Below are 26982 nucleotides of genomic sequence, written 5' to 3' on the forward strand. Positions count from 1 at the left end.
TAAATGCTATAAAAGCTGTGCTGATTTTGTGCTCGGAGCCTCTTAGCATCACCGGTTACCAAGTGCGCGGAGGACCAGGCTCGAGCTTGCAAATAAATGACTCTTTTGCTGTTTGCACTGGTTGTGGTCTCTGGTGGTCTTTCGGGGGTCCCAAGTCTGTGTACAACATTTCCACCGCTCCACCCTCCATCTCTCTGTAACATTTGGGAGACCAACCTGCATTTTGTTAAATTTGCTCACAGGGGTTTGGTTTTGGCATAGCAGCTGAAGAAGTGTAACTCTTCCTTCTTTTCTTCTCCATGGCTAAGTTAAAAAATATGTATTTACTGCCAGGCACCAGTGTCTCAAGCCTGTAATCCTAGCTACTCAGGAGGCTGAGATCTGAGGATCACAGTTCAAAGCCAGCCCAGGCAAGAAAGTCCATGAGACTCTTATCTCCAATAAATCACTAGAAAACCGGAAGTGGTGCTGGGGCTCAAGCGGTAGAACATTAGCCTTGAGCTGAAGAGCTGAGGGATAGCGCCCAGGCCCAGAGTTCAAGCCCCACAACCAACATATATATATATATATATATATATATATATATATGCATATATATGCATGTATATACATATTTATATGTGTGTGTATTTACTATTATTAAGTAGTTGTACGAAGGGGCTTCAATTCCAGAAGTCAGGCTATGAGCACAATGCATCTTGGTCAATGTCACCCCTCCTGTCATTCCCCTCCATTCTCCCCCATCCCAGCCCTACCCTCAAGTTGCGTGGTTCCCTTTTTATATAATGTACACTGGATAGAGTGACTGCGTTTGGTTACCCTTCCTGCCTCCTTTCTTGTGACTCCTCATCCCCTCCCCTTTCAGCTTCCTAGAATTTATTTTGTTAAATGGTTTCTTAGTGGTCTGACAGAGTTACACGGCTGGACCCCTCTCCTAAGTATACCATCCCTTAGTCAATTCATTTGTGTGCATACGCATGGAACCCTGTATAGGTCAGCATGTATGACTGAACGGTTGCTCTAGCTTCTACATATGAGAGGAATGTGTGAAACTGTGTACATCGTCATGTATGATTGAATGTTAAATCTAGCTTCCACATGTGAGAGGACATGTGCATCGTGGTGAATTTTTTTGAAACACACTTGTTTTTTGCTGAACTTGCTCATCTCCACTCTATCTTTAGAATTACTTGAATTTTTGACATATTTAATAATATCTCCTGAAAATAATGATAACTATGTCTCTGCCTTTCCAATCTCCCACATTCCTGTTGTGATTCCACCCCCTCCCCCCACCCCACTGGGCACATGAGTTATCAGGGTGGGAGTTACAAGCCTCCGGGTTGATTCTCAGCCTCAGAGGCTGCTTTCTGGATTTCACCCTCAGTCAGGCCATAGCTTCAACCCTCCCAGCGTTGGCCGACCTGCTGCACACCCATCCTTCTATAGGCTCTGTCTGGCTGTACCGCTGCCCTTTCTCATGAACTGACTCAAGTGATCTTGGTGACAACTTGCAGACCAGGTCACACATTGCCCCGGGGAGTCTTCGTGGAATGTGGGGTTGAGGGACAGAGCTCAGCTGCCTCTACCTGCCCAGACTAAGCCCCAGTGGACATCGTTCCTGAGCCAGCCATAGCCAACGCGGTGGTCACATGGCTGAGGGGTCTCACGCGGCTCAGCAGCGCGGGAAGGGACTGGAGGCACCGCCATCTGCCATCTGTCGGTGCTCTCTCCCCCGAGCCGGAAGCCAGGCACCCTGACCTGTGTGAGGCCCTGAGCCACCACACTGTTGGGACTCAGTCCTGCACTCCCCGCCGCCTCCTGTATCTACACGGAGCCTTTCACCTGGCCATCCTGCTCCTCTCCTCCTGGGGCCGCTCTGCACACACTGGCTTAGAGGATCAGCCAAGCAGAGCCCAGCTGCTCCCTCGCCACCTCTCCTGCCATGCCAGGACTCCCAGGAGCTGTGTCTACAAATCCCAAGAACCCCGAGCCTGCTCAGGCACCGAGGGACACACAGCTCAAGATGTAGAATTCCCCCATCCCACAGGACTCCAGACTGACTGCGTACACACTCCGGGTTCGGCTGGATGAGGGACTTTGATTCTCCACCTGTAAATTCCAGATACGTTTCTCCTCCTACTGGGCCATGGAGGGTTATAGCACTAAGTGGCACTCTGGACCAAGTAGGTCCTCAATACCTATCCTCTCCTTGTACTACAAACGCCGATTGCTTTACCCAGACTGGTCTGGGGATGAGACAAAGTTGTCCTCACCCCAGTCAAGGCTGTGGTGAGGGGAGTGGGGGCGTGGGGGAGGGAGGGTAGCAGCAGAGGAGTTTGGGGAGCCATTTGGGCTGCGCCCAAGGAGCTCCTGCAGGAAGAAGGCCTCTCTGGGGGACGGAGGGATGTCCCCTGCAATGGCTCTGGTTACACTGTTATGTAACCAGAAAGTAGGAAGTGGGAGATCCCTTGGGATTGAGAAACTGCAGGTCAGGCCCGGGCCGGCTGCCCTTGACCTATAAGAGCTAAGCTCTACCAAGCCGGACAAGAGGCAGAGCTGAGCAGAATCGCCATGGCTCCGACACTGCTTATCCTGCTCTTTTGGGCCTTGTCCATCAAAGATCTGACTGTCCAGGCTAATGACACCTGCCCAGGTAAGACAGAGTCTCCTCCCCTCCCCCCAGAGGGGTAACCACCCGCTGAGTGACGGGTGAGCGCCCGGCTAACGCGGCTTCTAATGCACCCTGGAGCTGGGCTCCAGCCTCAGATGAGATGGAGGTGCGGGAGGCCCAGCGGCCTGCCTACAGTCAGGGGAAGCAAGCGGGGACTGGCGGGGCTGCCTTTGTCATGGAATCTCACAAGCGGGTCCCCTCTATGCCGCTGAGAAGGAAGAAAGCACTGTGGATTTCTGTCTGTCTTCTTGTGGGGGAAAGGCTCTAGGGATCTCAGGGGCTGTAGCCACTCTGCTGGGACTCTGGCAAGCGTATAGTTCTGTGGACGCGGTGGAGTCTTCCTCACCTGGCCTTGCGCCTGGGGCTCTGCCCACACCGAGACCTGCCCTAAGGACCAAGCAGACGCGCCAAGGGCAGCGTGTCAGCGGGGAGGACGCAGCCCTCGGCCATGGCCTGCTCCAGGGCAGGAGCTGGAGGGACAAGAAGCCAGCGCACTGTCCAGGCTGTGCCCGTCTCCGGAGCACAGGGTCCAGCGCCGTGCCTTCCGAGTGTCTGCCCAGAAGGGGATATGTTTTTCCTAATCACCAAAAATAATGGTACTTTTAAAAGAAACAACCAGCTCCATATGGCCCCGTGCAGGCAGTGGCTTGCCCTGTGTCTCGGCTCATACTTCCCACAGTCACTCCCCAAGGTTTGTGGGGGAAAACGCTCCATCGATCCCATTCCCTCACTATTTTTTAAAGCAATATTGACTGTTATTACTACCTTTTTGGTGTCAGTCCTAGGGCTTGAACTCAAGGCCTGGACACTTCCCTGAGATTTTTTTGCTCAAGGCTGGCAATCTACCACTTGAGCCCCAGCTCCACTTCTGCTTTTTTTGCTGGTTAATTGAATAAAAGAGTTCCACAGACTTTCCTGTCGGGCCGACTTTGAACTGTGATCCTTAGATCTCAGCCATCTGAGTAGCTGGGATGACAGACATGAGCTACTGGGGTCTGGATGTTATTTATTGAAACTGCCCTCTGTTTACAAAGCTCTTTCAAAGTGCTAAGAATTGTAGAGCAATGTCTATAACTTGCATTTTCTAAGTCCTTGCTTTGTCCCCATTGGCAAAGGGGGAGACAGAATCAGAGGGCTCAGGCCATCTACCTGGGGACACACCTCACCCAGGGCTGTGGTTCTCTACTGAGCAAGGTTAACCTTGAAGGCAAAGGCTCTGCCCTGTATCATCACCTTCCTGACCAACTGCCCAGGGGCAAGGAAGGACAGTCCCCTGCATCTGGGCCAACTCCCCAGCAGGAGCTACTACCCCTGGTGACCACCGTGTGCCGAGTCTGATGGCATGGAGGTGGCAGTTGCTCTTGGTACCGGCAGCCTGCCTGGCTCTTCCGGGCCTTCAATGCTGTCCAAGGAGGGCAGCACTCATGCACTGGACACTTGTGCTTCCTTGCAGAGACGAAGGTGGTGGGTTTGGAGAGCTCCAACCAGCTCACCATTCTGAGAGGCTGTCCTGGGCTGCCAGGGCCCCTGGGACCCAAAGGAGAGGCGGGTGCCAGGGGAGAGAGAGGTGCGTGCGGGGCAGGGTGGGGGGGTAAGCAAGGAGGATGGGGACGCTGCTCTGGTCCTCGGGGCGGGGGAGGGGGGCTGGCTAGGCAATGCCTCCACCTTGCGTCTTAGGATGGTGGCCCTGGTCTGGCCCCTGCTAGGGGCAGCGAGGGAAGCTGACCCTGGAGACTCAGTGCCGTTCTGAAAGAAGGACGGGAGGGGCAGCTCTCTGGACCGCTTCGTAGATGTGCCACCTGGCCCCGAGACCACACCAGCCTTGCCTGGCTTCTGAGTTCTGTGTCTCTCCTTATTCTCACCAGAAAGTCATGGTGTCTTACTTCTTCTCCTATCTCAGGGGACAAAACAGAGGCTCACAGGAGCCAGCACCACAGTGAGCTCACACCCCAGCCAGCCCTCCCCCCAGCCAGCCCTCCCCCAGCCAGCCCTCCCCCAGCAGCCCTCCCCCCAGCCAGCCCTCCCCCAGCCAGCCCTCCCCCAGCCAGCTCTCCCCCCAGCAGCCCTCCCCCCAGCCAACCTTCCCCCCAGCCAGCCCTCCCCAGCCAGCCCTCCCCAGCCAGCCCTCCCCCAGCCAGCCCTGCCCCCAGCCAGCCCTCCCCCAGCAGCCCTCCCCCCAGCCAGCCCTCCCCCAGCCAGCCCTCCTCCAGCAGCCCTCCCCCCAGCAGCCCTCCCCCCATCCAGCCCTGCCCCCAGCCAGCCCTCCCCAGCCAGCCCTCCCCCAGCAGCCCTCCCCCCAGCAGCCCTCCCCCCAGCCAGCCCTCCCCCCAGCCAGCCCTGCCCCCAGCCAGCCCTGCCCCCAGCCAGCCCTCCCCCCATCCAGCCCTCCCCCCAGCCACAGCACAATGGCCTCGCAGCTGTTGGACTCAGGGCACAGCCACCAAGGACCGAGCCCTCGAGTGGCCTCGTGCTGCTCCCGCCTGCCTCACCCTTCACTCCAAGATGGCAGTGATGGCGGTCCTGGCAGGCATGGGTGGCGGTGGTCTGGGTCCCCCGAGCCTGGGTGGGCAGATGTGCCTGCGCTTCCGCAGCGAAGCTGCCCAGTGAGCCCCACACACTTGGAGGTGACCTAGTCCACCGGGTAGGGACAGAACAAAGCTGGGATCCCCGTGACTCACAGGTTCTAGGAGGCATGCAGCCTAGAGGCCCAAGTGGTGTCAGAGGTCTGTGGCACCTCCTCATCAGGACAGACCCTGTGGGGAGGGGTCAGGTTCTGTCCCCTGGGATGTGGTGCTGGACCTCGGGTGTTCCCATCTTCCTACAGTTCTCACTCACCCCGAGCCAGGGTTCCACGAGGCCGAGCAGCCTTGGAGCAGGAACCCGTGTTCCCCATGCTGCGTGGGGAGGGTCGGGAGGCAGCAAGGGTCCCTGCTAGCTTCCCGGAGGTGGTGGCTGCCTCCCCTAACTCAACTCTATCTTCAGGGGAAGACAAAAGGCCCATTTTGGGAGGGATCCTGGAGCTGGATGGTGTGGGGGTCCCTGCATTCGTGCTGGGGTCCCTGGTAGACACTGGGCTGAGAGTCTCCCAGCTTCTGGCATGGCCTTCCACACAAAGGGCTATGTGGCCCCCTTCCTGTTTCCTTCTGGGTCCAGGGCCTTGGGCGTGGCACACGTCGCTTCCTCCCGGCACAGGGACCCTGCCGTGAGATGAGATTCTCTCAGGACAGGACCCGCTCTAACTGGACAGTCCAGCCCTAGGGAGACCAGTGTAGCCCCATGCTTGTGTTCATGGAGACTGGAATCTAAGCTGTACCCAAGAGCAAACGGGAGCCAGGCAGACGCCCTGCCTCTGCCCCAGGCTCCTGGCCAGTGACCGTGACGCTGTGCTGGCTCTGTCACTGCCATCCACGATCCCCCTGAGCACAGCCCACAATCCTGGGGCTCTCTAGAGCTGGAATGGGAGGGCAGGAGTCTGCACCGGGTGTTGAGCCCTGTGAGATATGTTTGAAATTCACAGGAGAACAAGGTCTCCCAGGACCACCTGGGAAGGAAGGACCACCTGGGAAGGAAGGACCACCTGGGAAGGAAGGACCACCAGGGCCTAAAGGTAAGGAAGGGTGTGATGGTGGGAAGAGGCTCCAAGCAGACATCCTGAGCTGCCTATAAAGACAAGGGGGTGGGGAGAGATGGAGGGGGCCTGGTCTTACCCTGGACCTCAGGGGGTGGGAGAGCCGAGGCAATGCAGGCTCTTGAGAGCTGTGCCCAGGGGAGCGTGGATCTCTGGGCCCACCAGAGGCTCTGGGAATCAGCATCTTGTTCTCTGTTCTTTCCAGGAGACCGAGGAGAGAAGGGCCCTCGTGGAGAGAAAGGTGAGCCTCCCGGGCCCACCTGCAGCAGCATCCAGGGAGAGCTCGGGGGTCTGGGCCACCCAGCACCCTCCCCCGGGGCCCCAGGCATAATTCCTGTTGTTTAGCAGACAGACCTAGACACCCCAGTGCCTGAGATGAACCCCAGCACCTGCCCACTGTCCACTCCGACGACAGCCAGGATGACAGTACCGTGTCAAGCTGGACACTTGGTTATTTGAAATCTTGTCTAAATGAAGCTCATTTGTTGGTTTGGTGTTTTTTTTTTAATTGCAAAATTAGCCAAAGCAAAAGTTACAAAACTAAGGTAGAGTCCATTGCCCTGTCTTCAGATAAAAACTGCAGGATCAGGGCACAGAGTCACCAGGCCACACAGACAGATAAACAGACAGAGATACACACACACACACACACACACACACACACACACACACACACACACACACACACACACACACACACACACACACAGAGTATCCTTGAGAACACTACCTAGGAAGAGCCTCGATGGACTATGCTGGGTTTGAGGGCACAGTCTTGGCTTTGCCTGGCACACAGTGGCCTAAGCAGTTGGCCATGGGGTGACAGTGCTCACCACCACCACAGGAGAGAGCCAGGCGGCCGGGCCCCAGGCTCCCAGGAAAGGACAGTCTAGTGACCGGTGAGCTGGCCCTGGAATCTCCAAGTGGTTGCCGCATTTTCTCTTCTGTAAGAAGAGGCACTTGGGGCTGAAGCAGACCAGGGCAATGACCTACCTCAAAGTGATGGCCCATGTCCTCTCTGTCCCCCACACAGGTGACCCCGCATCATCTGAGACATGTGCCACAGGTGAGCACAGCCCCTCCCCTCCCCCACCCACACCCTGTCCATCTCAGGAGCCTTCCTCTACGCATGCAGATGGCCTGGTCCTGCCTCCTTTCCCAGATACTCCCCAAACGCCCCATCCCCCCTCACGCCCTGCTCCATCTGCAGGACCTCGGAACTGCAAGGAACTGCTCACACATAATGACCTCCTGACGGGCTGGCACACCATCTACCTACCCGACTGCCGGCCGTTGTCTGTGCTCTGTGACATGGACACAGATGGTGGAGGCTGGACTGTGAGTGTCGGGCGGGGGGCCTGGGCAGAGGCAGGCTCCCGGGACTCCAGGGGCTGGGTTCTAGAATGGCCTGGGAGACTTCCTGCAGCCCCCTCCCTCCACCATCCCCCAGTGCCTCTCCCAGACCTTCCTTTTCTGAGGACTGAAGAGTTAGAGGTGGATGAGCATCCAGGCCGTAGGGAGGCCTGGAGGAAATCCCGATCTCCCAGGCCTCCTCAGTGGCTTTAGCTTTGTTGCCGACCTTCTCTGAGCCTACAGCACCCAGTCCTGGAGCTCCTGTGCTAGCCATTTCTGCTCCTGTATGGAGCTGGGTGCAGTGCTGTGGGCTCAGCCTGAGTCCTCCCCCTTTCCTCCCACCCTGCCCCTCCAGGTCTTCCAGCGCAGGGTGGATGGCTCTGTGGACTTCTATCGAGACTGGGCTGCGTACAAGCAGGGTTTCGGCAGTCAGCTGGGGGAGTTCTGGCTGGGAAATGACAACATCCAGGCTCTGACGTCCCAGGGTGAGCCGTGCCCAGGGCCCTGGCCATGACCCCTTTGCACTAGGGCTGTTCGGCAAAGGAGTCCTGGGTGGTTAGAGTCTGAGTATCACTGAGCACAATCACTCCAGGACGTCAGGATCTGAGGACACGGGTGGCGGGGAGGGGTCTGGCCAGTCTCAGGCCACTGGCATCTCAGAACCCACAATAAGAGGGAGAGTCCAGCAGGGCTCAGGGACATGCCTCACGTCTTGAGCAGTGGTTGCTGGGATGCCCTTGGTCCTTCAGATGCCACTTGCACATGCACATATACACATACACATGTACACATACACACACGTGCTTGCTTATACACATACAGATACAAGCACGTACATGCATACACATACACAGGCACAAGCATACACACATACATATGTACACACAGACACAGAACACACACATACAGGCATGTCTGCATGCACATGAACACATCCACATCCACGCTATACACAGGCATGAGCACAGCACATGCATGTACACACAAGCACACTCACACATAGGCACAAGCACACACAGGCACGCATACACATACAGAGGCAGGCAACACATACAGGCATGTATTGCGCACATGCACACACACATATACACACACATACACAGGCACGAGCACACACAGGCACGCATACACATACAGGCACATGTGCACATACATGCACACTTGCATACACAGGCTCAAGCACACTCACATACACACACACTTCTCACTCCACTGCTGTGGCGCCACGCAGCCCTCGGCAGAACCCACATTTCCGAGGGTCTGCCAGGCTGGGTCGGGCCCAGCCTGTAGCAAAGCAGGGCAGGCCAGAAAACCCCACAGGGATTTCCAAGCATGCCCAGGTGACATCCGCACCCACAGCGCCCCCAACCCCACTTCTCAAGCCTCAGAGGTTGAGCCTTAAAACGTCCCTGCAGGAACCAGCGAGCTCCGCGTGGACCTTGTGGACTTTGAGGGCAAGAGAGTCTATGCCACCTACAGCTCCTTCCAGATGCTCGGGGAGGCGGACAAGTACAAGCTGGTCCTGGGGGACTTCAAGGGGGGCAGTGCCGGTGAGTGTGCGAGGACCCGGCAGGGGCGGGGCTTCTGAGGCGCTGGGGGCGGGGGCTTCGGGTTGGGGGGTCCCTGCTGTGCGGGAGGGAGGGATGGGGTGCTTGAGGCACATCTAAGCTGCTCACCTCCCGCGGACAGGAAGCAGAGGGAAGCAGGCTCCCTCCAGCCAGGCCCCGCCCCCCGCAGTCCCGCCCCCTCCCAGTAGCTGATGTGCCTTGTGAAGCCACACGTGAATGATGCCCCATGAGGTGACACTGTCACCTCCCCACCTCTGAGCACTGTGGGGCTCTGCCTTCAGCCCCGGACACCTTATAGCCAATCACAGAGGCTCTCTTTCCCAGAAGGACTCTGGCCATGTGGTCTGGGAGGGGCCCTGCTGGAGGGGCTCCCAGCCACACCTGCTCACCAACGCCTCGGACAACAGCAGGGCCTGAGCCTAGTTATCCACACTGAACCCAAACCTGCTTCTTCAGGGTGTCTGTCCTGGAGCTTGTGTCCCCGTTGGGGACTTCAGGGCAAAGTGTGCACCCCCAATCTGCAGGCAGGGCGTGCTGCTTGTGTGCAGGAAATCCATCCCTGGCATACAAAAGACCAGGGAGGTACCACAGTAGGAAGGAGATGGCAGGTCCCGAAGGTGCTAGGAGCTCTTTGCCTGGGGCAGGAGGCAATGGCTGCAGGATTCCTGGACCAGGACCTGGAGGCCCACCTGCTGCGAGGCTTGGGCGGCTGGTTCATCCGCTCCTCAGAGCGAGGCTGGGTTGGAGGGAAGGCAGGGCCAGGTGGGGCCTGGGATGGCAGGCCGCCTCTGGCATGGACCACACCCACTTTTTCTCCTCACAGGTGATTCCTTGACATCTCACAACAACCAGCCCTTCACCACCAAAGACCAGGACAACGACATGAGCACTTCTAACTGTGCGGTGGTGTACCAAGGGGCCTGGTGGTACGCTAAGTGCCACGTGTCAAACCTGAACGGCCTGTACCTCCAGGGTTCCCACTCCAGCTTTGCAAACGGCATCAACTGGAAATCAGGGAAAGGATACTATTACAGCTACAAGGTGTCAGAGATGAAGGTGCGGCTCACTTAGCTCTCCGCCCCCAACGGGGACATCCACCAGGACTCCCCTTCTGCATCCCAAGCCCTTGGTCTGTGTCTCTGGCTAAGAAAGGGACCTGGCTGCCTGCTGCTACTGCCCTTCGCCCCCCCACCCCCTCCACCCCCCTGCCTGGGGCCCCCCTCCTCACCCGGCTTCCCCCTCCACCCCCCTGCCTGGGGCCCCCCTCCTCACCCGGCTTCCCCCTCCACCCCCCTGCCTGGGGCCCCCCTCCTCACCCAGCTTCCCCGGGCTCCGCCACGCCTGCACTGCCTGGAGATCCCATCCTTTCACCTAGTTCTATTTCACACATGAATAAAAGCTTTTGGTGGACATTCGCCTTCTCTATGCTGCCCCTTTGCCCGCCTCCTCCCGTTGACGTCTACAACCCACACAAGAAATGTTACAACGACCTACTATCCAGTTCTGTGAAAAGTTCACGTTAATTGCTCGAAGGAGTTTCATGGCAACTCATACATGCATACACCATGTTTCAGTAGATTGATCACACATAGGATTCATATACACATACATACACACATGGGAGAAAATGGGCCCTCTGTCCTCCCAAGCCCGGCTCACTTCACCTACTGTGGTGGTGGTTTCTAGGCCCATGTAGTTCCCTGCAAATGACTGACTTCATTCCCCTTTACAGCTGAATAGTATTCCACTGTGTGATTTGAACAGATACCTACAATATACTTAGTTAAAGCTCCAATGTGTTTATACATACAATGTATTCCAATACACCTATCTTTTAATAGGGCGAGTATATCTATGAAAATTTTCTCTACCTGCTTACCTCTCAGACAAATGCAAATTACAACTCAAATGAGGTGCTGCTGCGTGCTCCCCAGAGCCCCGAGAAGAAGCAGCTGGTATCAGAGTAAGGGGTCAGCCACTGTTGGAAGCCACATGAATGGCCACAACCAATCAGTCCACAGTTGGACGTACACAGATCAAGCCGATCTCCTACCCAGCCATTGCCCTCCGTGGCAGGAAAGGGCTGCTGCGTGTCCAGCCCTGACCTTAGCCAAACACTGCCCTAGAACTGCAGCCAGGAGAGAGAACAGATCAAGGGACATGGAGACAATCTCTCCATTCTGGCTGTCACGGAGGCTGACGACATGTTTCCTTTAACCCCTATGAGACTGCTCCGTGTGGTCCCTATTCACCTTCATCCCTGTTTTTAACCTTTATATGGCTCATTGTTCCTTCCTGCATTTTCTCTTCCTGCATTTGGCTGTCTGCCAAACCTCTCTGTCATACATGTTGGCCTTTGGATGGTAAATTTTGCCTGCTTTTTATTATCTGAAAATGTCTATCTTGCCTAGTTTTTAATATGTTATAGAATTCTGCATATTTTCCTTTTAGCACATTGCTCTTCATTTATTTTCTTATGTTCTCAGTGTCCAGTATTGGCCACACGAGGCAAACATTCTACTACCAAACTGTGCCTGGAGCCCTAGTGCCAATCCTGGTGTTTACAGATTCACACTGGCTCCCGTGTGCTGCTGCCCTGCTGAAGGATGCGTAGCTTCTTATTTTCTGCTGTGAGGAAGTTTTTATTCCTATGGAAATGCTCCATCCTGCAGCTTATCTTTGTTTCTGGTTTCCACTTCAGAGATCTTTCACAAGAATGTCCTATCTGCTGAGCATTTGCCCTTACGGCTGGAAGGACGGCTGTAAGATCTACCATGCCAGCCGGCCGTCACGGCTGCTCCTCGCCCTGGGTGGTGCTGGTGCCGGGGGTACTGATTCTCTTTCCCTTCAGGGTTGTGTGTGTTTTGATTCCATCTTTTGTATGCTCTGGGATCGTGTGCAGAGGATCTGAAGGTGATTCACTGCAAGGCCAGGTCCTTCTAGCCTCTTCGAGGAAAATGGAGACTTGATTGTCTCTTTAACAGGGAACCTGCCCAGCAGTGGTCAGACCCCATTTCTGCTTTCTCAGTGTGGGTCATGTCCCCAAATGCTGGCTCACCTCTCCTACACACCTGCTCCTACACACCGGCGGGTCGTCTGCCATCTCTGGACACCGCGTCCACAGCCTCTGCACACCAGAGTCCACGGCTTTGGCCCAAAATTTGGCGGTCAACCTCCTCAGCCTCCCAGCCCCTGCTCGCTCTCGGCGTGGGGGTCACTCTGGCCAGTCTTCGCAGTCCTGGTCATCCTTAATGCTTCAGAAGATTGGCTCTGAGACCCTTTACCCCTCTCCTGCTGGGGACTGTGGGGATCCGCGCCCTGCTTGCCACCTTGGGCAGATGGGTATTTCAGGCCGTCCCTGGCTCTGGTGGGTTTCTCGCTGGGACGGCAGCACATGGTGTGGTAGGCAGTGGGTGTCCAGCCGCCCACCAGCCTCCAGCGAGCTGCTCAGATGGCCACCCCCACCCATATGCCTCAGGCTGACTAGTCACGGTGACAAAGACAACACGAGTATCTTCGTGTTGCTAAAGAACATGGTAGGCGGTAGATTGGCACAAAGCCTGCAGAGTTTTAGGCCCCAGAGGGAGAAAGGGAGGAAGGGAAAAAGGAGGGCGCTCGATCTGGCCTCTCTTCCCTGCCCTGTGGACCATGCCAGGCCTGGTGTCTCAACTCACTTGGCCATTTTATAACAAAGGCCAGATACAACTCAAACCTGCTCGTGTCTAGTTCAGGGTGAGGATGGTGGACAGAACCCAGGCTCTGGGCTCCGGGGAATGGGATTCCTCTCAGGCCCTCCGGCTCTTCCTGAGACATTGCCTGAGACATCGTCCTTCACTAACCCGTGCCCCTGTGTCTGTGAACTCACACATCTTTCTCAAAGTGTCTGGGCTCAGGCAGGAAGCACCTTTACTAGCAGGCTGAGTCACTCTGGTCACGCTGGTCTTTGTTGTTCACAGACTTTTACAAATCCCTATCTCTTACTGTTTGGGAATCTGAAAATGTTCTGACATTTTCCATCTCTGCAAGATCTCAAATTCCTGGAGTCTTCCACTCGTTTCATCCCTGCTTGCAAACTGCTAAGCTCCTCTTTTTCTCGAAACACCTAGCCACGAGCCAAGAAAACTAAACAGGCACTATTAAGATGCCATGTTCCAAGCTCTTTCCTGGGCCTGCAGCGGAGCTCCGTGGGGAGCTGGTGGTGGCCGCACAGCCTTCACCCTCCCGTGGCGCCTCCATCGGCTCGCGAGTCCACTGCACCCCCAGCACCCAGTTCTGCAAGCCGGTGTGAGAGCTGATGGCGGCCGTAGCGAGCAGACCGGGGCCCCAGTGTGGCCGCCCCTGCTCGGGGTGCAGCTTGGCAGAGGCCTTAGGGGTCTCCGTGGGGATGTGGCACTGGAGATGTAGGAGATCCGCCCTAGAAGGTGTTCTACGACCTCCGTGAGCATTCCGCTGGCCAAATCTCCATCGCAGGTACCACCTCCCAGAGTTAGAAATGTGACCTTCTCGTGTCCTTGGGAGGAGAGCGGAGCTCAGAGTGAGCACTCAGCCTCATCTCTGTGGCCCTGTCCTAACGAACGTCTTTCACTCAGTCACTCAGTGGCAGCAGTGTCAGGAAGAAATTCCCCCCCACACCCCCCGGCACCGCCATTGTCAGCCTGGAATTCTAGTTACCTGTGAAATCAAGAGGATCACAGTTCAATGCCAGTCTGGGCAAAAAAAAATGAGCCAGACCTCACGTCAATAAGCCAGTCGATGAGGAGACATAGGCAGTAGGATCTGGGGGCAGAGCATGGACGCTCAGGAGAGCAGGAAGGAGGGAACGCCCCAGCAGTGGGCTTCCGGGCAGATGCAGCTCCCCGCTCATGGGGACTACAGTGGCCTGGAGGAGCCAGGGGGAGCTCCCTTGCGGGGCCCTAGCTGCCTACCAGCGTGGCACAGGGCAGTCCGGCAGCGGCCCGACCCCTGGCACCCGAGAGACCTTCCCACAATACCAGGTGCCACCTTCACGCAAGAACATGTCACACGGCGCAAATGTACTTGCTTAAGACAAATACACTCAGCAACACTTATCAACACCCCCCCACACACACAGCATTTATACACGAATTACAGCACCGCTTACGTTGTATGTTTATAAAGATTATTTTCATTGCCCTTGCAGTTAAGCAAATTTCAAAAACAACACTTCAAAAAAAATTCTAGCTTGACAGACTGAAAACGTTTCTGTATTTAACTGCTTATTTTTGCCTTCCACGCTTGCTCACAACTCCGCACTTGAGGAGTTAGCGGTTTTCTTAAGAGGTGTTTACACGATTTCTCTGCACAACATGAATTGTAACTTCAGAATTCTAACTTTGTGGAGAGGGTGGTGGACGCAGAGTGGACGCCATGGGGTGAGATGCCCGGGGTGCTTTCTACCCCCCTCGCAGAGTGGAGAGAGAAATGGAATTATCCAGGCCCCGTGGCTCAGGCCTCTAATCCTAGCTGCCTGGGAAGCAGAGGTGGGAGATAAGGGATGAAGCCAGCCCAGAAGCAAAGTTCACAAGATTGCATCTCAACCCACGGACTGCTGGGTACAGTGGAGCATGCCTTTCATCCCAGCGATGTGGAGAGGCATGAGGAAGAAGCCTGCAGCGCAGGCCCGGGCCCAGAGCAAGATCCACTACTCCAAATAACCAATCCACAAAGGCCTCGGGGAGGAGGTCAGGTGGTAGAGAACCAGACAAGAGCAGAGCCCAAGCATGAGGCCCTTAATTCGAGCCCCAGGATCAACACAACACACACACACACACACACACACACACACACACACACACACACACACACACATACACACACACACACACACACACACACACGTGCACCACCTTTAATAAAACACCACAAAACCAAAGCAATAGAGTGACATGTCCCTTCACGTGGGTGGCCAAGGTGTTTCTGATGTGCTTATACCACGTGGCGAGTGGTCAGAGGCCAGGAGTGAAGAGATGGAAGCCAAGCCCAAGGTCTGCAGCAAGGCCCTGGGAAGCTGCAGGGTGCCACGCCTGTGCGTGCTGCCCACCGCAGGAGGAAACTGTGGCTCCAAAAGCTGTCTGCTACAAGTCCTTCACCAGCCACGAAAACAACAGCTTTCGGCAGATTCACGTGGCACGGTGAAGGCTCTCCAACCACAGTGCGGCTAATCAGAAATCAAATCAGAAGAGATCTCTAGAGTCTGAGTTCTAAATAACGTCCTTCTAAGTAATAATGCACAGGGCACAGAAGAAAGCACGAGGAAAACAAGAACAGATTTTAAATCAAGGAAAAAGAAACACTTACCAGGATTTGTAGGTGATTTTTGAAGCAGTAACCGAGGGGGAGGCACATTAATTTTAGCATTAAGCACCGGTGAGTGAGGCAGGCAGGCTTCCCTTTCCCTCCCCTCTAGCTTCCACCTTAAACAGCTAGAAAATGAGAGCAAATTCAATCCAAAGTGAAGAGAAAAGGAGAAGAATGAAAATAGAAAGAAGTGGAGAAAAATCAATGTAACTAGAGCTGATTCTTGGAGATGGTCCATAAAATGCACAAACTTCTAGCAAAACTGACAAGAATGAGAAGAAAGAGACAGACAGACTGCAGACAGAGAGACAGACACAGAGAGAGGTAGAGAGAGACAGAGAACACAAAATAGTACTCCTAGGAATAGATAGATGATATTTCTACTTACTCTACAGATAGCTCTACAAGAGATATTCAAGGATGTTGTGAGCATTTTTGTGCCAGTAAACTCAACAACAATTTTCCTGAACTCCCCAAATCACTCAAGCAAACCATGGCTTGAACAATCCTGTCTATTTAAAGGGAATAATGGCTAAGACTTTATTATCAAGATGCTTTATTAAGAGCATGTGGCACTATTGTAAAGGTAGATATGTGGATGAACAGAATGGAGTCCACCAAAGGAAACCTCTGGCCCAGGTGGTCTCAGGTGGAACTCTATGAGACATTTAAGGAAGAAAGCATAGCAATTTCTTCCCACACTCTCTGAAAATCAGAAAAGTCACAGCTACTTCTCAGCTCATTCCCTAAGGCCATTCCCCTGATAGCAAAAGGAGACAAAAATCTGTGCAAGGAAAAACTCTAACTATATACCAATACCCCCTCATGAACACAGATACAATTCTAAGCAAAATTTTAGCAAACCAAACACACTATGTAAAAAGAACAGATCTTGAGAAAGTGACACTTAGCCTAGACCTGAAAGGCTTGTTTAGCATTTGAAAAAAAAAAACCAATGCAATTCTTCATCTTACAGCACTAAAAAAGAGAAACCATGGAATTGTCTCTAAAGAAACAGGCAAGTATTTGCAATTATCATCCATTCCAGGTTCACAAAAGCAATGAGAACAGCATTAGTTTTCTATTGCCACATAACACATCAGCACATTTTGGCAGCTTAAAAGAACTCCCTTGCAAGCTGGGCGTTGGTAGCTCATGCCTGGAATCTAAGGCTGAGATCCAAGGACTACAGTTCGAAGCCAGCCCAGGCAGAAAAGTCCCTGTGAGACTCTTATCTCCAATTAACCACTCAAAAAGCAGAAGTGGAGTTGTGGCTCAAAGTGATAGAGCGCTAGCCTTGAGCACAAGATGTCAGGGACAGTGCCCAGGCCCTGAGTTCAAGCCGCACAACTGACAAAAAAGAAAAAGACCTCACTGTCACTGCCTCATGGCTTGTGTGGTCAAAAGCCATGCAGAGTTGTGCTGCATCCTCGGCTGAGGGCCAACAACTGCAGCCATCCAGACAGCAGCCAGGGCCACTGTCCTCTCTGAGCTCAGCTGCAAAATGGTCAGGATTGAAGTTTGCTCCACCTCTCCCATAGCCCAGTCCCTGTGGTGGGGGGGTGAGGGACCCTGGGTCTTGCTGGATGCTGGCTGGAAGATACCTGTGGGTCCTGGCGGCCTCTGGTAGGGCCTGCTCCATGGCTCCCCTCACAAGGCTGAGCCCTGCCTCAAATCCAAGAGGAAGGTGAAGGACATCAGCAAAACCCGCAAGGCAGGAGCTACCTGCTTATGTGATGTGGTCACATGCGCATGGACACACACACACATTTACACACCTGGCATCATCTGTCATCTACTGAGTAGAATCAAATTCTGAGTCCTGTTCACACCCGAGCACAGGAGTCTGACAAGATTGCAAACAGCAAGGCTGCAGGATGCTGGGGACACCCAGGCTCTGTCGCCACAGAAGGGGACGTGTTCAACAAGCAAGTCCCTAGCCCACATCCCCTTTGGTGCCATCGAGACCAACAGCAGTAAGACCCATCCAGGGCAGAGGTGTGCTGCCATTCCTCCAGCATAAATGCCGGGAAAAGTCAGTCACACAGGGAAGGGAACAGCAAACTGAGTTCAAAAAGAAATACGTGTCATGATGACAGAAAACCTGACTGAATCTGTGCCAGTGACTAGAACTAAAAAGTGAATTTAGGGCTAGGAATGTGGCTCTGTGGGCAAATGATTGCCTAGCATGCACGAGGCCCTGGGTTCGATTCCTTGGTACCACATAAACAAACAGTAAATTAATTAATAAAAAGTAAATTTAGCTAGATGGCAAGATACAAGCTCAACACAGAAAATTTAATTGTTTTTCCAAATGCAGGCAATGAACACCTTAAATGAACATAAGCTACCACTTATAAGAGCATTAAAATACAAAATTTTCTGTGAATAAATCTACCTAATAATGTACAACACATATGTACAGCAAGTGACAAAATATTTTTGAGGGTAAAATTAAAGATGTGACTAAATAATGAGACATACCTAGTTTATGGCTCAGAAGATTCAATAGTATCAGAATGCCAACTCTCTCTCAAATAAATAGATAGACAGATATAGCACAGTCCAAATCAAAATCACAGCAGGTTGTGGTTTTTTTTTTTAAAGAAATTGTAGTTGATCATGGGAAATGCATATCTAAAAACACAGAGTAGAATAGCCAGAATTAGAATAGCCAAAACCAAACCCACCAAAGAATAAAGTTAGGAGATTAACATGCAACATTAATGCAATAACATGACACTGATCTTCTGAAAGCAGACAAATAGATCAGTTGAGATAAATCAGTCCATCTCAATAGATTCAAAAGGAGACCCAGGCAAATAGATTGCTATTTGACAAAGGCTCAAAGGAAATTTAGAGAAGAATAAGTTTTCCAACAAGTGGCGTTGGAAACAGTTGGATGTGGAGTAAAAAAGTTTGTTCCTACCTCACATCAAGTATAGAAGTTACCTTGAAATGGGTCATGGAGCTAAATGTGATCAGTAGAAGACAATTCTAGAGGGCAACATGAGGTGAGCAAAGATTTCCAATTTCCAGAAGCAATATATTGATAAGTAGATTACATCACAACCAGAACCTTCTGCTCTTTAAAGGGCTCTCTAAAGGGAATAGGAAGAAAACCAAAGAGAGAAAAACAGGTGGAGATCATATGTGGTAGCTAAATAATGGCTCCAGAACCTGGGAACCATATATGGCCAAATTCCAATGCATTAAGAATCTCAAGGTGGAGAGACAGTCCTGGTTTACCTAGGGCTTTATGACCCAGGCCCCTTGTAAAAGGAGGGGAGGGGAGGGACGAAGAAGATATGCTCAGGCAGACCCGAGGCTGAGTGGAGCTCTCTGAAGGTGAAGGGAAGGGCAAGTGTCTCTGGAAAAGCAAGAAAAAGAACTCTCCCCTGGCCTCTGAAAGGAGCACTGATCCACCAGCATCTTGATTTTGGACTTCCAGCTTCCAGAGCTACAAAGTATTTGATTTATATTGTATGCAGCCACCCCATTTGCAGAAACTTGTCATTGCAGCAGTAGTAGCAAACCCATGCGTCACATGTGTTTGATTAAAGTCTGGCATTTGACATGTCAAGGAAGCCTCGAGCCTTAGTACAAAGAAAACAGGCTGTGCAATGGGAGAGACTGTCACACAATCTAAAGAGATGCACCACCAGATAAGATGCACAGATTGCACGGGACAGGATGCTGGCATCAACCATCTCATGGAAAGCACGGATGATGGCACAGGGAGATGCTGCCACAGCGGGGGAAAGTACCCAATGTGAGAGAAGGGGGAGGGACCCCAGCTGTTTGGGGATTCCATAAAAAAGTCCAGCAGCACAGATCTCCTGCCTCAGCTGGCCATTTCCCCGCTAGACAGAAACAAACACACAGCTCTGCACAAATTGCAAAGCAGCACGGCCCGTAATGGCCCTGTGCTGGAAACAACCTCCCTGTCAACAACGGCTGAGTGGATAAAAACAGCATTCCAGGCCCGCGACAGAATGCAGTCCCTGCGGTTCCCACCAGCTCGCAGCTGGCAGGGTCTCTGAATGCTCAGTCCCCAGGTGGAATACAACCTACACTGCCCTCTCCTGTGCTCTTAAACCACCAAAAGACGACTCAAAGTCCTCACAAAAGCCACATACTGTGTAGGAGCTCCTATGCCACAGGAAATTAAATAATGCCTACACATGTTGGCTACTGTTCTCTTCAAGTTTCATTTTTTGTTGCTGTTGTTTAACCTGTACTTGGCTGAATCCACAGATGTGTAATCCCTCCCTCAACAGTATCACCAAGCAAAGTTGGCAAGTGAATTCTGGATCTAGAACACACAGGGAGCAGACAGCGCACGAGTGCATCTGCAGAAAGCCTTAGAGAACGCAAGCTAAGGAAGAGAGAGCACCAGAAGCTGTTTGTCAGGGAGGCAAGCGGGAGAGTTGGGAGGTGACAGACAGGAACGTTTATTATCTAGACCAGGGTGATTGTTTCCTATATCTATAGATACACACACACACACACACACACACACACACACACACACACACACACACACACACACACACACACACACACACACACACAAGGTGTAATTTACCTAGGCTTTGTATCTCTCAATGGGGCCTTAAGCCTCAACTGTACATGTAAAAGCAGATAAATAGATTAGTTGAGATACATCGATCGATCTCTGTAGAAAGCCAAGGCTGTCCACCAAACTCAGTCACCCACCGGTGAGCTCCTGAGCTCAGTTCGGGTAGAACCTGAGGGCGGGTAAGGGAGGCTCCTCCAGGTTGCAGCTCTCAGCTCCGAGTACTCAGAGCTCAGCATCTCCCTGGCCGCTCTCCCCAGCCGCCAGAGAAGCAGCTCCCGAGCCCCCCTCGACGCTCCCCCTCTGGCTGCTGGCAGCACCCCGGCCCACACGCCCTAGTGCCATCAGCACGGGCTGCTCCATCAGAGGTTAACACCATGGGGAGAGGTGGTCTTAGAACTTCTGCTGCAGCCTGGGCACGCAGGGGCCCGGGCCTGCTGGATGGACACAATGACAGTGACAAAAAGCCAGGCCACACTTGCAGCCTACTGCTTGGCGGTTTCCCTGTGGACTGGGCAGAACGTGTAGAGAGGCACCTGAGCGCCCAGGTTGTCTGAAACTGTGGCGGAAGTGCCCCTCCCTTCCAGAGCAGCCATTGTGTAAGGAGCGAGCTCAAGAGCACTCGTGCCATTTCCAAGGCAGCTGCAGGAGTGGCCTGAGAGGGAGCCAAGTCTTCCAGAGTGGCCCACAGGACACCAGCTGTCAGGTGACAGCTGGGCTGGGAGGGAGCGCTGCAGACGCAGCCACTTGATTGACAGCTCCCTGGCCTGTCAGGAGGCCGCCACGGGTCTCACGGCCCTCCAGAGACAGAGGCAGAGGCTGTCACGGTCTGGCTGGGCTTGGGCTGCCGGGACCCCAGAGGCCCCTGCCTGGGCCTTTCTCTACTCTGCCACAGTCAGCCGTCTGCGCCCCTGAGGATCACAGACAGAGCGGCCAGCAGCGGGCACAGAGGAGGGACCCCAGAGCTCCCAGTCAAGCAGCTAGTAGCTGGCTGTTGCTTCTGCCAGCCCAACAGTCAGATGTTTAAAACAAAGAAAGTTAATTAAAAACTTTGTTGTAGGGGCTGGGAAGGTGGCTCAGTGGTAGAGCACTTGCCTTGCATGCTCGAGGCCCTGGGTTCAATTCCTCAGCCCCACATAAGCAAAAATAAAAAAGCCGGAAGTGGCTCTGTGGCTCAAGTGGTAGAGTGCTAGCCTTGAGCTAAAGAGCTGAGGGACAGTGCCCAGGCCCAGAGTTCAGGCCCCAGGACCGGACAAAAAAAAAAAAAAAAAAAACTTTGTTGTAAAAACTAGGCAGGTGCCGGTGGCTCACGACTGTCATCCTAGCTACTCAGGAAGCTGAGATCTGAGGATTGTGGTTCAAAGCCAGCCTGGGCAGGAAAGGCTGTGAGACTCTTATCTCCAATAAACCACTCAGTAAACCAGAGTGGAGTTGTGGTTCAAGTGGTAGAGTGCCAGCCTCGAGTGAAAAAAAAAAGCCCAGGGACAAATGCCCAGTCTCAGGGTTCAAGACTGGAACCAAAATTAATTGATTAACGAATTAATCGAGAGTGAGAAAAGGTCACATTTTCGGTTATGTAGGTTCAGAAGACCTCCCTGCACCACCACAGAGAATGAATAATCGTCCAGTGAATGCAGATCTCACCAGGGAGCAAGCGCCTCCTCCACTCCACCGAACCCACCACCAGCTCCTCCGCTGAGGGCTTTGCTAAGACAAAGAGGAAGCATCTGGGCGGGTTCCCTGACCACACAGGGCGGTCACCCCTCGGCCCTGTCACAGCTGTCCCTTCCCTACCCAAGCCCTCCTTGTCAGCACGTGGTCTCGGAGGAGGGGCTAGCTGCAGCCCAGGCAGGGACCCTGAGGTGCTTCAGGTCTACAGAGGCTAGAAGTATCCACCAGAATGCTGTCTAGGATGTTTTCGGAAGATGTAGCAGAAAGCCGGCTCTGTGCAGGGTTTCCCTGGGCTGGAGTGCAGGGGCTCTCAGAACCAACCCAGAGCAGCCCAGAGTGGCTGAGAGAGACCCTAGGACCCGGATGTCAGCCATGCCATAGAAATGGGGACAGTGGCACGTGACGGAGGGGTCCCAGTGCATAACTTCTCCTGGGAGCCCCTGGACAGCTGGCTGGGGGAGAGAGAGCCAGGGGCATCCGTCTGGAGAAGAACCCAGACCTGAAGCAGATGCTGTCATTGGCTGGGTCCCACTGAAAGAGAGACAGCCACATTCCTCGCCTCTAGCCACCATCCACCTCTGCGCCGGACTGGAATGGTGACCCCATGTCAGACAAACTCATGCGGGGTTCGCGTGGGTCCCGTCACGGGAATGAGAGCATAAAACTGTGCCAAGACCATCATTTAAACATTCCCGGTGCCCACGAAAGGCCAGGCCTTTGGGGATGACTGAGCTGGGAGCAGCAGCAGACAGGGCCTGGGGTCTGGCCAGGGCAGGGGTGGGGAGGAGCTAACGTAGTTCCAGCCCCTGCTTATCTGGTGCAGCAGCAAAAGCAGCCTTCTTGCTGGGCACGTTTCTTTTGAGTCTAGACAGAATCTAGAGACTGGAATTCACAGTGGGAACCTTTCAGCGTGCACACGTGCATGTGTACATGCACACACACACACACACACACACACACACACACACACACACAAATCTCTGTCAACTTGTCATTTTGCATATTGGCAGTGTTTAAAAGAATCCAGTCTATCAAAGCAACAAGTGGAAAATCCACTGGAACAGGTGAAACTGAGCCATGGAACAAATGAGTGATTTTTCACCTGGAAGTCTTGCTGCTTTTATTTGTGCACTGGAGGCATTTAAGAGACACCCCCCCCTTGCTTAAACTCATTGTGTTCGCATGCTTACATTATTAGATTTCTGGAAAATAACTTATACTCCAGAGGTTTTGTTGAAGATAGACAACTGAAATACTAAAACACACAGTAAGTCAGTGAACAGAACACGAGTCACCCACACGTTTCCTTAAAAGAAATGATTAAAGTTTGCCTGTGAGAGGGGAAAATGTGGATTATAAGCCAACATTTAAAGACTTAAGAAAGCATCCGGGTTTTGAAACTGTCATCTTTTAAAGACACTGAACGCATCATCTTTGAACTGATCTTTTGGAAATGTAATAATGTGCCAAGTAAACTTCTCTGAGGGCTGAATCGCCACGGGGGAGACCTATCTGAGAGCCTCTCCTGAAGGCGAGAGGCAGCCTTGGCCCTGTGCAGCTCCCCGGAGATCAGGACAGCATGCAGACGCTCTGCCTCCTTCTCCACCATGCTCCATCCTGCCCGCCACACCTGCCCTTCCACACCTGCCCTTCCACACCTGCCCTTCCACCTCCTGCACCACATCCATTCCAACAAGACCCACTGGAAAGCCAGGGCCTGGCTCACTCCTCCCACTGCCTGACCCTCACCGGCACCTGCTCAAGGCGGGATCCAGACTCCTCCAGCTCCCCTGGGAGGGCTCCCAGCTGGAATGGGCACCATTGCAGAGTGAACGGAGGATGCTGCCACTATCTTCCCTACCTATATCCAGGGCCCAACCCCTGCCCCGGGGCTTCCCAAGGCAGCTCCTATTGGGACTCTGCGGCTGCCCAATGCAACATCCTAGGGGGCATGCTGCCTGCTGTGATCTGGCCTCCTGAGTAGGAGAGGAACCTGTGCTGAGGTTTCATAACCACCTACTATGCGGCAGACAGTGTTCTCTGCCCTGTGGTACAGTGGGGAACAGGTGGGTGAGTCTCTGTGTTCTCAGAACTGGTCTATAGAGGGCAGAAAGTAGGCAAGGAGAACTGTGCACACGGTGCCCTGCCATGGCCTGCAACCTGGGACGGTGGTGCCCCAGCAAGCTGAGCACAGTGTGGCTCAGGAAAAGCCAGGCGAGGCGGGTGAAGCCCGAGGAACCTGGCTGCACATCACACGTGTGCACATGTGTGCACACACACGTCTACAACTCACCTGCATGTACATGCCAGCCAAGGCGGGTGAAGCCTGAGGAACCTGGCTGTACATCACACGTGTGCACATGTGTGCACACACACGTCTACAACTCACCTGCATGTACATGCCAGCCAAGGCGGGTGAAGCCTGAGGAACCTGGCTGTACATCACACGTGTGCACACGTGTGCACACACACATATCTATAAATCATATGCATGTACATGCCAACCAAGGCGGGTGAAGCCTGAGGAACCTGGCTGTACATCACACGTGTGCACACGTGTGCACACACACATCTATAAATCATATGCATGTACATGCCAACCAAGGTGGTAAAGCCCAAGGAACCTGGCTGCACATCACACGTGTGCATGTGTGTGCACACACACATCTACAACTCATCTGCATGTACATGCCAGCCAAGGCGGGTGAAGCCTGAGGAACCTGGCTGTACATCACACGTGTGCACACGTGTGCACACACACACATCTACAACTCATCTGCATGTACATGCCAGCCAAGGTGAAGCCTGAGGAACCTGGCTACACATCACACGTGTGCACACGTGTGCACACACACGTCTACAAATCATCTGCATGTACATGCCAGCCGAGGCGGGTGAAGCCTGAGGAACCTGGCTATACCTCTCTCTCTCTCTCTCTCTCTCTCTCTCTCTCTCTCTCACACACACACACACACACACACACACACACACACATACACACACATACACACGTTTACAACTCATCTGCATGTACATGTGCACACATTCTCACTCAGAGAACTACATGTACACACAAGCATACACATGCGTGTACACACATGCTTGTCACATAGCCACAGGTGCATGCTTACATGCATACTCACACACGTGCACACACGTGCACACTCATTCATGAAAGGGTACATGCATACATCACCACGTGAACACACAGACAAATGTGCGTGTGCAGGCACCTATACAACTTGCATGTGCATTTATGTGCACACGCCGTCAACCTCCCACACATGCATACCTCACATGTACATAGATGCACATGCAATCACACATCCACATGTGCACATGTATGTGTGTGAACACGGGTATGAACAGTGTTTATTCCTTGCTCTCCATGGAGTTGCTCCTGCCAAGCAGCTCCTGGCTCAGCCTCCCAAGTGCTGGGATGATAGGCATGAGCCACTGCACTAGATTTAGCAGCATTTTAAAATGTGAGCTTCACTGTGCAGAAATCTTACTTGCCCTCCCTTAGGCTTCTCTTCCTCAGAAGTATCTGCCCTTCCCTCTGTGCCCCTTCTGTCCCCTCCTCTCAGCTGAAGGACACCCTTGGCTTTGCTGGTGACATGTGTCTGCTCATTCTCTCTATCCCTTAAATGAAGACCTTCCTTTTGTCTTCAATCTTGGCTTACTGAGGTGCCAGACATGCGCTCCAGGGGAAGATTACTGAGGTCTTCCATCCACCCATCTCGTCTCCTTTGGCCTTCCCTCTGGCTGCATTTCAGGTCCATCTCCTCTGATCTCGACCAGACATCCCACTGCAGCGTCCCTTGTGTTCAGAGGGCATGGTCTCCACTGAGTTCTTGGACCTGGGGCTTCTTGACTGGATGTAGAAGTGTTTAGCAAGTACATCTTCAGGACCCCTTGTCTGGTGCCCCTTGGGGCTACAGCCCCACCTGCTCTGTTTGCTTGATGGATGCTCACTGTTCTTGTTTTATAGACCTATTTTCCATACCTCACCTGGCATCGTAATCTAGCCATCCTTTCTACAATATTTTCTAATAACATATTTACGCAGTTTACTACCTTCCCCTGAAAGTTCTGACATCTGAGGCACCCAGTTTTCTAGTGATTACAGTTCACACCTTCTTCTTGTGCATGTCTGATGAGTCTTGATTATATGCATGGTACCATTTGCACCTAGATTATGGGGTCTGGAGGAAGTGCTCTTTCTCAGGAAAGACCTGGGCTCTGGGCTGTAGATGGATCCATTGCTGGCAGATCTCCCTGGACCTTGTGGGGAGCATTTCAGATGATGTCAGGGTAGCTCTATTTGGTCCTTAATCCCACCATATAACTTTAATCTGGGGAATGCAGTTCTTTTAGTGAAGGGCCAGGTCTCCTGGCTTTTCAGTGAGAAGTCTGGGGTGGTAGGACTTGAATTCAAGCCTTTTCCTTGCTCTGACAGCTGCTGAAATCTGATCAGCTATGCCAGCTTCCCAGCTCTCCCTGTAGGATCGCTGGGATCTCACCAATGCAGATTGAAGGTCAGGAGACTGGAATGGGCAGAGAGGGCTTTGCAGACAGAGGGCGGGACATCCCTATGTGGCTCTCATTCAGGATGTCCCGCCCCCACCTCCAGCCACCCCAGCGGCCCAGATAGGGACTAGCCCTTCGGCCTGGTAACACAGTTGTCTTTAATTATATGCCTATTATGTTTACGTAGTTGTGCACAGGGGTGGCAATTCACCATGCTGGCTTCTGAGTACAACCTGTCCTGCTCGCGGCCCCCCGCAGTGCCACACTCCCTGTGTGGCATGGGCTGGAAGGAAGCCGGGACCTGAGTGCTTCCTCTGCTCTGGCCCGGCTTCTGCAGCTCACCCACATCAGAGTCCCTCTTCTTGTAGCCGCTGTCACTGTGCCATGCTATTGCAGATTCTCTGGATTGTTTTAGTTGACAGGAAAGATAGATGGGAGCTATCTTCAAAGGTGCTGGGACTTGAGGGTGAGAATTTATCAGCTCAGCTCCCCAGCACCTCTCTGAGCACACCACACGGGAGCTGGTCACAACCGGGCCAGAGCCGCCGCAAGACAAAGCCTCACCAGAGCCCAGAGATGGCACAGAGGCAGAGGCAGAGAGCAGAGCAAAAGCGGTTGGCCCAGGTGGGAAAAGGCCACTCCCCATGGACATCGCCCTGTC

At 53.3% G+C, this 26982-nt stretch overlaps 1 protein-coding gene across 1 annotated transcript; it reads left to right on the forward strand.

The window, feature by feature from the left end:
* Positions 1-2537: 2537 nt before the first annotated feature.
* On the forward strand, positions 2538-10633 carry LOC138816707 (ficolin-2-like). Its single transcript, XM_070006728.1, has 9 exons — positions 2538-2656; positions 4128-4241; positions 6192-6281; positions 6508-6543; positions 7336-7368; positions 7513-7640; positions 8011-8140; positions 9071-9205; positions 10047-10633. The coding sequence occupies exons 1-9, from the start codon at positions 2575-2577 to the stop codon at positions 10292-10294; spliced, it is 996 nt and encodes a 331-aa protein (XP_069862829.1). The 5' UTR covers positions 2538-2574; the 3' UTR covers positions 10295-10633.
* The last annotated feature ends 16349 nt before the right edge of the window (positions 10634-26982 follow it).

Source organism: Dipodomys merriami, unplaced genomic scaffold, assembly GCF_024711535.1.
Source record: "Dipodomys merriami isolate MVZ:Mamm:240054 unplaced genomic scaffold, mDipMer1.0.p SCAF_11, whole genome shotgun sequence".
Classification (NCBI taxonomy): domain Eukaryota; kingdom Metazoa; phylum Chordata; class Mammalia; order Rodentia; family Heteromyidae; genus Dipodomys; species Dipodomys merriami.